The sequence below is a fragment of the Perognathus longimembris genome, chromosome 1 (genome assembly GCF_023159225.1).
Source record: "Perognathus longimembris pacificus isolate PPM17 chromosome 1, ASM2315922v1, whole genome shotgun sequence".
NCBI lineage: Eukaryota > Metazoa > Chordata > Mammalia > Rodentia > Heteromyidae > Perognathus > Perognathus longimembris.
The window spans coordinates 400,167-411,635 of NC_063161.1; the positions used below are offsets into that span (position 1 = coordinate 400,167).

The 11,469-nt window shown below is 51.1% G+C and overlaps 1 protein-coding gene across 3 annotated transcripts in view; it reads left to right on the top strand.

The window, feature by feature from the left end:
• Positions 1–11,006, top strand: part of Sbf1 (SET binding factor 1) — a 30,304-nt gene extending 19,298 nt beyond the window's left edge. For 2 of the 3 annotated variants that reach the window (XM_048353589.1, XM_048353600.1), the window contains exons 29-41: positions 835–912; positions 1,263–1,444; positions 1,524–1,703; positions 2,304–2,405; positions 2,479–2,664; positions 2,743–2,869; positions 2,949–3,079; positions 3,150–3,380; positions 9,310–9,417; positions 9,516–9,727; positions 10,208–10,295; positions 10,367–10,498; positions 10,577–11,006. In XM_048353589.1, coding sequence (XP_048209546.1) covers positions 835–912; positions 1,263–1,444; positions 1,524–1,703; positions 2,304–2,405; positions 2,479–2,664; positions 2,743–2,869; positions 2,949–3,079; positions 3,150–3,380; positions 9,310–9,417; positions 9,516–9,727; positions 10,208–10,295; positions 10,367–10,498; positions 10,577–10,675 — 1,856 coding nt within the window. In that variant the 3' untranslated portion in view covers positions 10,676–11,006. The remainder of the gene's footprint in view (positions 1–834; positions 913–1,262; positions 1,445–1,523; positions 1,704–2,303; positions 2,406–2,478; positions 2,665–2,742; positions 2,870–2,948; positions 3,080–3,149; positions 3,381–9,309; positions 9,418–9,515; positions 9,728–10,207; positions 10,296–10,366; positions 10,499–10,576) is intronic. The other variant, XM_048353595.1, reaches the window with a different exon arrangement.
• Positions 11,007–11,469: the final 463 nt, after the last annotated feature.

An 11,469-nucleotide genomic window follows, 5' to 3' on the forward strand; every position in this document is an offset into this window, starting at 1 on the left:
AATTCATCTAGCATCTTAAATAGGCTTATGCTACCCTCATTGTGAGCTGGTAGACTGTGCTATACAACAGTGTGAATGTCAAGAGAAGGCAGGGCCTGGCTGGCTGGCTGGCTGGCATTGTGCTGGGCCATGATGGATAGAGGTTACACTGCACCTTTTTCTATGTGTGAGTGCTCCGCATAGGCAGGTAAGACTGAGGTAGGTTGGTGCTCAGACCACCATGTGACCCAAGCCCCTCATAGCTTTTGCTGATCAGGCCAAACAACTAGGCCTCCTGATCACATTTGTCTTGGCTTATAAGCCTGACCAGCATTGTTCCAGAGCTTACATTTGCCTGAGTCCTGAACTGAACAGTCCTGTCCTGGCCCTGCTGTCTCCCTCTTCTGTAAGCCTCCAGGCATGTAAGAACTGCAGCTCTCAGGTCCCTCCTACGCCATGTCCTGAGCAAGCCTATGGCATTGCCAGGGTTTGAGCACTTCTAGACAAAGCTGGTCACAGCAGGCCCACCCGGAACTAAGGAAACTGGGTCTGAGAGAAATAGTGCCCTTGAAGAGGGACTCAAGAGCATGGGTGTTCTGAGCTGTTGAGAGAGAGCCCAGGACTCTGAGCCCTGACCTTCTCAGCATCATAGAGCCTCTGCTGCTTGGCTGCCCACTATGGGGAAGCCTCTTGCCTGGAGCAGACAAGGCTCCTCCTTTTCTCTTCTGGGATTTAGGACTTGGTGCCAACATCTGCTGGTTCCAGGGCTCCTGGGAGAAGGGCTTGGTGGGAACTTCTGGCAACCAGGGGCAGGGCCAGGGCCAGGTCTGAGCCTTCTCTTTGCTGTGCCTCCAGTGCCCAGCCCCAGAGCCAGGGTCACCACGCTGTCCAACCCCATGGCGGCCTCGGCCTCCAGACGGATTGCGCCCCGAGGTACCGTACCAGGGGCTCTTCCCTTACCTGGCACTGATGGCCCCCCAGTGTGAACTGAGCCATCTCTCGGTCACTAATGTCTCCTTTCACACCTGGCACTAACTGTCCCTTTGTGACAGACAGCATAACTGACCCATCCCTCTAGCCCTGGTTACTTACCTGGCTAACACCCAAACCCTACCTCAGGTACTAACACAGGCCATCCCCCATGTAGCTCGGCATCTGTGTTCCAGCCCTCCTCCTCACCATGTGTGATGGGTTCGTTCTCCCCCTGGAGGCCAGGTCCAGCCAGCCCCAGGTGAGTGGTGACCTGGCCCCATTCTACCACTCACCTGCATTCTCTTCCGCAGGGAAGTGGGGCAGTGTTCGGGCCAGTGGGCGCAGCAGTGGGCTTGGCACGGATGTGGGCTCCCGGCTAGCTGGCAGAGATGTCCTGAGTCCCCCGCAGGCCAACGGGGCCCCCCCTGATCCAGGTTTCCTGCGGCCTCATCGTGCAGCCCTATATATCATTGGGGACAAAGCACAGCTCAAGGTGACTAGGTAGGGGCATGGGCCAGGTTGGGGGCACAGGGTTTGGGCATGGCTCACATGCTTGGTTGGCCTCTTCCCAGGGTGTGCGACCAGATCCCCTGCAGCAGTGGGAGCTTGTACCCATTGAGGTGTTCGAGGTCAGGCAGGTGAAGGCCAGCTTCAAGAAACTGCTGAAGGCCTGTGTTCCCGGCTGCCCTGCTGCTGAGCCCAGCTCAGCCTCCTTCCTACGCTCACTGGAGGAGTCCGAGTGGCTGACCCAGGTCTCTGCAGCACCCGTCCCCTCTGCCCAGCAGGTTCCAAGCCCACCTCCACCAGAGCCAAGTGGCAGGCACCTGGCTTTGTGTATTGGAGCAATGGGCACTGAAGGAGAAGTGATGGCCACAACTTCCACATGGGGGCGGGGTGCCTGGGACTGGACATGTCATCAGTGACAGGGGTGTTTGGGGAAGCCTGCAGGCAACTCATATAGTGTGAGGTATGAGGCAGGGCCCTCTTGGTCCTTGTTCTTACTTGGGGCGTAGGGGTGAGCACGTCACTGGTGTCTTGTGCATGCTAGAGGGCTCAGAGATGGGACTGACTGCCAGTTCCTCAAGGACAGGGACTTCTGTTGAATCTTCTTCCTCACTCCTGGGAGACCTGGCTATGTGTGGGTGCTGTGATGAACTGGCTGGGGAAAACGGTGATCAGCATGACTCTAGCAATGTGTCCGTCCATCCAGTGCTGTACCCACCAACGCCTGGGGACATTGCCAGCCTCCCCTGGGCACTGTGGGCGCCTGGTGGGGTGGATCTGAGGATACCTGGTAGGGTGAGCACTGGACGCCCAGCAGGGTGGGGCCCAAGGACTGCCTGCCCTCACAGATCCATAAGCTGCTGCAGATCTCGGTGCTGGTGGTGGAGCTTCTGGACTCGGGCTCCTCTGTCCTGGTGAGCCTTGAGGACGGCTGGGACATCACCACGCAGGTGTGTGGCGCGCGCAGGAACAGGGTGGGCCAGGGTCTCCCGGTGCCTTCCTGACCGCCGGCGGTGCTCGCAGGTGGTGTCCTTGGTGCAGCTGCTCTCAGACCCCTTCTACCGCACCCTGGAGGGCTTCCGCTTGCTGGTGGAGAAGGAGTGGCTGTCCTTCGGCCACCGCTTCAGCCATCGTGGGGCCCACACCCTGACTGGCCAAAGTAGCGGCTTCACACCTGTATTTCTGCAGTTCCTGGATTGTGTATACCAGGTGGGCAAGGGGCTGTGTGGGTGGACGTGGGCTGTGCTCCCTAATCTGACCTCTGACCTCTGACCTGGTGGTGTGCAGGTCCACCTACAGTTCCCCATGGAGTTTGAGTTCAGCCAGTTCTACCTCAAGTTCCTCGGTTACCACCATGCATCCCGCCGTTTCCGAACCTTCTTGCTGGACTCTGACTATGAGCGCATTGAGCTGGGTATGTGGGCGGGAGAGTTGTGTTTCAGGGATCGTTGTCTGGACAGGAGAGGCCCAGGCTCAAAAATACCCCTGTACAGGGCTGCTGTACGAGGAGAAGGGTGAGCGCAGGGGCCAGCTGGCATGCAGGTCTGTCTGGGAGTATGTGGACCGGCTGAGTAAGAGGACCCCTGTGTTCTATAACTACACGTATGCGCCTGAGGACACCGAGGTGAGTGGGGCCTGGCTGGGGCTGGCGGCTCCTGCCCAGCCCAGCTTCTCAACGCCAGGCTTACCCCCAGGTCCTGCGGCCCTACAGCAACGTGTCAAACCTGAAGGTGTGGGATTTCTACACTGAGGAGACACTGGCTGAGGGCCCTCCCTACGACTGGGAGCTGGCCCAGGGGCCCCCTGAGCCCCCAGAAGAGGAACGGCCTGATGGAGGTGCTCCCCAGAGTAGGCGCCGAGTGGTATGGCCCTGCTATGACAGCCGCCCCCGAGTCCAGCCAGATGCCATCTCACGCCTGCTTGAGGTATGTGGTGCTAAGAGCACAGCGGGGCCTGGGCCCCTTGTCCTGCTGTGTCAGACACGTGCCCAGCGTGCCTATGTATGCATAGGCATGTGTGCATGTATGCGTGCGTCTGTGCCAGTCTGGTTCCCTTGGGCTGCACTGGCCCTGCCCCGTCCTCCACCACATGAACTAACTGCCTACTGGCCTGGGGTAGCTGTGGTGGTTTCCATGTCCCCACCCCATGCTTGATGGATGTTTGCAGATAGTAGTGAAGACACTTGTCACAAACCCCCAAGTCTCATGACTGTGAGCTCTGGCTGAGGGTGTTATGTGTGCTTCCCCTAACCTTGAGCCTTCTGTCACTATGATGACATACTGGAGGCAGGCTAACTTGTGTGAAGAGGTTTATTTAGCTAAATTCGCTTTTAGTGAGGCCTCTGTCACATGGTAGCAGATGGTGATGGTAAAAGTACATGCAGGACCCAGGGTCACATTCAAGGAGTTCGAGGGCTAGGTGAGCTTCAACCTTTAATAGCCCTTTCAGAATTGCCTCAGAGTTCCCCAAGAAGGAACTCCTTGAAGGGACTTCTCCAGTGGCCTAAAAGCCTCCTGCTCAGCCCTGGCTCTTAGAAGTTCCATCACTTCCCAAGGCCAAGCCCCCACACAGCCCACAGCCTTTGGGGGACAAGTCACATCCACACACTAGTGCAAGAACTGGCTTTTTGTGGCCAGGCATTACCTAGGAGTCAACCTTCAGCAAAGACAGGGTTTTTCTAGGAACCATTCCTCTACTCTGCCAAGCCATCTGCCTTTCTTGCCCTTACGCTAGCGCGGTTCTTCTGGGTTTCTGATGTACATTGTTGCCCCTTGCTCTGCCATCCATCCCTGGTGGGAGACCTCAACATCAACAATTAAGATGAAAAAAAAAATTGAGATGAAACAAAGGCTGGGTGCCAGTGGCTCACGCTTGTAGCTACTCAGGAGGCTGGGATCGGAAGATCACGGTTTGAAGCCAGCCTGGGCAGGAAAGTCCGTGAGACTTACCTCCAGTTAATCACCAAAAAAGTGAGAGCTGTGGTTCAAGTAGTAGAGTACTAGCCTTGAACATAAAAAACTCAGGGACTAGGGACCAGGCCTAAAGATGAAGCCCCAGGACTAGCAAGGAAAAAAAAAAGTGGAACAAGGGCAGAGGAGCCCATTGAGCTGGTTGGTAATGGGCTTATTGGTGTATGGGGGTTAGTCAGTAGAGAGGGCAGCATTTCCCGCCCTGTGGTGGTCCTGCCTCCTTGGGTGGTTCATCATGGGGCTAAGTGGTCAGAAAACTGGGACTTGGGACTTAGATCTTTTTAGTTATTTATTTTGGCCATTCCTGGGCCTTGGACTCAGGACCTGAGCACTGTCCCTGGCTTCTTTTTGCTCAAGGCCAGCAGCACTCTGCCACTTGAGCCACAGCGCCACTTCTGGCCATTTTCTATATATGTGGTGCTGGGGAATCGAACTCAGGGCTTCATGTGTACGAGGCAAGTACTCTTGCCACTAGGCCATATTCCCAGCCCCTGGGACTTAGATCTTGACTGTGAGAAGATTTGTACTTCCTTCTCCATCCAGTGATCTTGAAAATAACTCTGAACATTTTAGAATCTGTTTCTTCATGCAGAACATTGATTTGTACCCCACAGGGGTACAAATATGGTGTTGCCTTTTTTTCCCCTCTTCACCTTTAAAGTTTTCATCTTTGGTTTCAGCAATTTGGTATACACACACACACACACACACACACACACACACACACACACACACACTCTTTTCTTTGTATCCTGCTTTGAAGCTCCTTAAACCTTTTAGATCTGTAAGGTGATATTTAATTTTCATTGAATTTCATAACATTTTAGACTACCACTGATTCTTAAATTTTTTTCTTTTCCTTCCTGGACTTCATTGTCCCTTAGGTTATGGAGGTACTATTGCTCTTTTTTTTTTTGATGCTGAAATTTTATTTTTCCTCCTTTTTTTTGGGGGGGGGGGAGGATCATTTCTGATTGTTTTTATTGAGGATCTGGTCGAGAGTCAGAAGTGGCTGCTCACTGCTACCAGAGGCTGGGGACTTCTGGGAGAATGGCCGGAAGCGTGTTCATAGCTCCCACGAAGCTGTGTGAGGGTCCTCCACAAAGATTACAGGTGGAGGGACACATAGCGGCTCCTCAGAGAGAGTGGAGATGGTAGGAGGTAGGAGGTCAGCAGCAGCCTTACAGAGTGAGGGCATTGTCTTTCCATATCGCCGGGTCCCATGCAGTGCCTCTCCGTAAGGACAGGCCCAGAGTTCATTCCTTAGTCTCTCATTGGCCTCGCAAACAGACTCAAGAGCATGCTTAAGCATTTTTTCAGCTCTTTTTTGTGACCCTCTGATTGAAACAATAACTTTTTTTTTGACATTATACAATTCCATTTCTTCACCCTCTGAGGTACATTTTACACAAGAAATTTCCATTCCTTTTTTTTTTTTTTTTGGTGCAGTCTGAGGCTTCGTTAAACTCAGGGCTTGGATACTGTCCCTGAGGTTTGCTTTGCTCAAGGCTAATGCTCTGCCACTTGAGCCACAGCTCCACTTCCAGCTTTTTTGGTGCTTAATTGGAGATAGAGTCTCACAGACCTCCCCGCTTGGGCTGGCTTCAAACCGTGATCCTCAGATATCAGCCTCCTGTATAATTAGAGTATAATTAGAGTTTTGAGCCATCACCTAGCAAGGTGTTTTTTTGTTTTTTTTTTTTTAAATTAAAAAAATTTTTTTTTGCTAGTCCTGGGGCTTGGCACTGTCCCTGAACTTCTTTTGCTCAAGGCTAGCCCTCTACCATTTGAGCCATAGCGCCAGTTCTGGCCTTTTCTGTTGATGTGATACTGAGGCATGGAATCCAGGGCTTCATGCATGTTAGGCAAGCGCTCTACCACTAAGCCACGTTCCCAGCCCAAAATTTTCATTCTTGAAGGAAACTGGGTTTTGTGGTCACTCAAAATACAACTTCCTGGTTCTTAGTTTTCCTTTCTTTCTGTTAGTGCTGGAGTTCCTGTAGAAATTCTAGTCTGAAGTGTTACTTTCTCCAACTCTATTCCCAGGTTTCTTTCTTGAATTTGTACACTATAGCCCAGAGCTTAGTCCAAGGTCAGCAGGGTATCAGAACTTCTTCTGCCCTAATGGGATCTAGTGGAGTCGGGAAGTGCTGGGTATAGAACTGTTTCATCTTTTTAGATATTTACAGTGTCTTGTTGATAGGGTCAGAGTCACTCTACATAGATTATATAGGATAAATGAATGAAAGGCAACTAATTTAGTAATTAAGTCCCTTCACCTAGACTAAAGCTTGATTGGGTAACTGAGATGAAGAAGAAAAAAATTAACCTTTTATTTTGCTGCCTTTTACTTTGTACTTTTAAAATACTATTTATGGAGGGAAGAAGTGACATTGTCCAAAAAGAAATGTACTCTACCTGTCTTATGTAACTGTAACTATTTTGTATATCACCTTTATAATGACAATTAAACTTTTAAAAACTATATTAAAAAATTACTTATGCTGGGCACTGGTGGCTCATACCTGTAATCCTAGCTTCTCAGGAGGTGGAGCTCTGAGGATATCGGTTCAAAGAGAGTCTGTGAGACTCTTTTGTCCAATTAGCCACCAGAAAACCACAAGGGGAGCTCCATACCCAGCTATCACTGTTTCATTCAAGCCAATATTAATGAATATTTTATCTCAACTTCTATGCTTTTCAGTTCTAAAATTTTCCATTTTACCATGCTACAAATACAAGGTTTTTTTGGTCTTGTGTTTTGTTTTTGTCAGTACTGGGTTTTCACTCAGGACCTTGTGCTTGTTAGACTGACATTCTACCACTTGGGCTATACCTCAGCTGTTTTTGCTGGTTATTTTGGACATAGAATCTAGTAAGCTTTTTCTATGTGTTGATACCAGGGCTTGACCTCAGGACCTCACTGTCTCACTTGGCTTTTTCCACTCAGGGCTAATATTCTACCACTTGAGCCACATCTCTACTGCTGGCTTTTTTTGCTGTGTGTGGTTAATTGGAGATAAAAGTCTCACAGACTTTTCTTCCTAGGCTGGCTTTGAACCAAATCTCAGCCTCCTGAGTAGCTGAGAATACAGGTAACTATCTGAGGTTACTACTGCCTAGCTTACTTTTCTAAATTTTTTTTATTATGAAATGGACATAATCCCTACATTCTGGAAGACTAGTATTATCTTGTCTTCCTGTAGAGTCTGAGGTTTTATTAAGGTAAGTCAGCTTGATCTTTTCAGGGTACCCTTACAATGAAATTCCAGGGCCTCTCCAATGAAATTCCAGGGTTGGAATAGCCCTTTGCTAAGGCAGGTCTCAGTAAAGTTTCTGTCACAATTCTGGCTACATGAAATAGCTACGTCCTCTGCCAGGCCTTCTAATCGATCTTGCTTTGCATAGGGCAGCTTAATCCACCCGTCTTGAGGCAGCCTCAGCAGATTTTTGGAGCTGCCTCTCTGTGGTAATTGGTGCCCTCCTGTAGGCTGCCTAGCAAATCCTCCTGAATATCCTATGTCTGCCTCTTTGGTTCCCCTCCCTGAACTCCAGCCTGACAGAAGACAATTGTAGGGCTTATCTTACATGGGTCTCAGTGATGCCCCTGCTGATTGTCCAACATCTGAGTCTGTTGCTTTCTATTTCATGCAGCTTCATATTTGCATCTGAAGAGAGAACTAGCTAGAGACTACTTTGTTATGGCTGGAAGCAAAATTCTTCCCTGTGTTTCTGTTTTGAAGTTAGCCAATTTTTAAAAACTAGTCCCAGGGCTTGAATTTATGGCCTGAGTACTGTGCCTAAGCTTCTTTCTCCCAGTTTGTTTGTTTTTTTTAATTGGAGATAGGAATCTCACAGGCTTTCCTGCCAGGGCTGGCTTTCAATCTTGATGGTTAGATCTCAGCCTCTTAAGTAGCTAGGATTGTGGGCATGAGCCATTGGCACCTGGCTAAGCTCATACATTTATTGCTGCTCTTTTGAGAATGGCAGGTCTTTGTTCGTTTGATTAATCTTGGGTTGGGGTTTTTTTTGTTTTGTTTTTTTGATTAGTTGTGGGTGGGGGATACTCTGGGCTTGAACTGAGGGCCTCACATGGGCCAAACATGTACTCTGATATTGAACCATGCACTCCAGCCTTGGTCTCGGAATTTTCTGTTTTCTGTAACATCTTATGTTTATGCTTAACCTATTCTGTTTGGTTTTGTAATGCTTTTTCCTTTCCTTTCCTTTTTTTCTTTTCTTTAGTTTTTTTTTTTTTTTTTTTTTGCCAGTCCTGGGCCTTGGACTCAGGGCCTGAGCACTGTCCCTGGCTTCTTTTTGCTCAAGGCTAGCACTCTGCCACTTGAGCCACAGCACCACTCCTGGCCGTTTTCTATATATGTGGTGCTGGGGAATCAAACCCAGGGCTTTATGTAAACGATGTAAGCACTCTTGCCACTAGGCCATATTCCCAGCTTCTTTTTTCTTTCTTTCTTTTTTTTGGCCTGGCCTGGCCTAGGCGCTGTCCCCAAGCTTCTTTTGCTCAAGGCTAGTGTTCTACCACTTGAACCACAGCTCCACTTTCAGCATTTTTGGTAGTTTAGTGGAGATAGGAATCTCAAAGCCTGCCTAGGCTGGCTTTGAACTGCAATAATTCAGAGTCTGGGCACTGTCCCTGAGGTTCTTTTGCCTCAAGGCTAGTACTCTCCCATTTGAGCCACAGCTCTACTTCTGGCTTTTTTGGTAGTTTAGTGGAGACAAGTCTTACTTTCCTGCCCAGGCTGGCTTTGAGCTGTGATCCTTAGCTCTCAGCCTCCTGAGTAGCTAAGGATTATGGGCTGAACCATTGTTGGCCAGATCCAGGTATTTTCTTTTGAATAACTTTTTGTTTACTAATTCTCCCTAGGAGCTTCAGCGGCTGGAAACAGAGCTGGGTCGACCTCCTGAGCGCTGGAAGGACACCTGGGACCGAGTGAAGGCTGCTCAGCGCCTTGAAGGCCGGCCAGATGGACATGTAAGTCGGGGTGGGAACTGGACTCGGGAACTGAGTGCATTGCCAGGAAGAGCCAGGGATCATTCAGCTCTGATATAAACCATACTCTGCTGCCCCAGGGCACTACCAGCTCCCTACTAGTATCCAGTGTGCCCCACCATCGCCGTTCGCTGGGCGTGTACCTACAGGAGGGGCCTGTGGGCTCCACCTTGAGCCTCAGCTTGGACAGCGACCAGAGCAGTGGCTCAACCACATCCAGCTCCCGCCAGGCTGCCCGCCGAAGCACCAGCACGCTGTATAGCCAGTTCCAGACAGCTGAGAGCGAGAACAGGTATGAGGGGGCCCTCTTGCCTGTTATAACCTCTGGGGTTAAGGACCTGGGGTGGTTTCTCAGACTCAGACTCGGTGGGTATTTTGTGCCTTTGGAGAGTCCTGAAGGGGAAGTCATGGCAAGTTCCCCAATATTGGAAGGGGTTCAGGGTGTAGACCTGCCAAGGACAGCAGGACTGAGGGGCAATGCCGTGGGAATCCCTATGGTTGGTGCCAGGTAAGGCTCTGGTGTACAACAGGATGCAGCTTACAGTGAGCCTCTTAGGGACCATGTAGCTGTTGTAAATTGCTTCCACACACATGCTTGCTGAGTGTTCCTCTTTCAGAGTATCCGCCCTGTGTATGGGCTACTTCCTGACCCACAGCTTGGGTTTTTGGAGTCCAGTATGATGGGTATGGGTGGGGTGGGGGGAGAACCCTTCACCTCTTTTCTGGAGACAGTCCCTTCCTGATGGCTGGCCTGGTCCTGGTGCACATGCAGGTCCTATGAGGGCACCTTGTATAAGAAGGGGGCCTTCATGAAGCCCTGGAAGGCCCGCTGGTTTGTGCTTGACAAGACGAAGCACCAGGTGAGTGGTGGTGGCTGGGGAGAAGGCTCAGGGTATGGGGCTGGTCCTGATCATCCTGTTCCCTACCCCAGCTGCGTTACTATGACCATCGAGTGGACACAGAGTGCAAGGGTGTGATTGACCTGGCAGAGGTAGAGGCTGTGGCACCCGGTACTCCAACCATGGGTGCCCCAAAGACTGTGGACGAGAAAGCCTTCTTTGATGTGAGCCTTTTGGGGCACAGGAGGTGGTGTGGGGGGAGGTGTGCATGGGCTGTGGAGTCAGTAACCCACTCTTCCCAGGTAAAGACAACGCGTCGAGTTTACAACTTCTGTGCCCAGGATGTGCCCTCAGCCCAGCAGTGGGTGGACCGGATCCAGAGCTGCCTGTCAGATGCCTGACCCTCCCAGCCCTGCCCAGGCTGCTCTGCTTCCAGTCGTCATAGACCACTTAGGGGTGGGCAGGGCCGCCCCGGCCATGTTTACAGCCCCGGCCCTCGACAGTATTGAGGCCCTGAGCCCCCAGCACTTGTGTGTACAGCCCCTGCCCTGCCTGGCCAGCTCTAACTTATTGTTGTGTCATGGCTGAGCGCTGAGCTGGGATGCGGCCATGGTACAGCCCTGTGATGGGCCTGTAAATAGTCTATCCCGCCCGGGTGTGCTAGCCCCGGCTGGCTGGCGGCGATGAGCTGTTTCTAGAACCAGAATCTATATAAAGAGAGAACTAACGACACCCTCATGTGTCTGCTTCACGTAAATACCTAGCTCAGTCCAGAGGCCCCCTGGTCCCAGCCCTGAGTCTGCCACGTGTGCCTTTCCTGGTGTCACGAGAACAGCTTTGCTGCAGGAGCAGGAACTTGGTCAAGCACATGCTTGGTGCAGGACTCCCTAGGCCCCTAGCCACAGGGAAGCCCTGGGGCTGCCATGCCTAAGTATAAGGCCCCTTCCTCGCTATGCAGTGTCAGGGAAGCTCCAAGAGTGTGGTGAAGTAGGGGAGGTTGTTCTGGGCCTAGAGGACAACATCCAGGAGGGGAAGGTGTATAGGAGCAAAATGCGATGAGAGCAAGTTCCTAGGGAAAAGAAGGTCCTCGAGGCAACAGAGATGGGGCAGTGTGGCCAAATGAGGGGTGATGCCCCAGCACTTACTGTCTGTTCTCTGGACTTCTGCAGAGCACTTACTCCCTTCCCTATGCCAT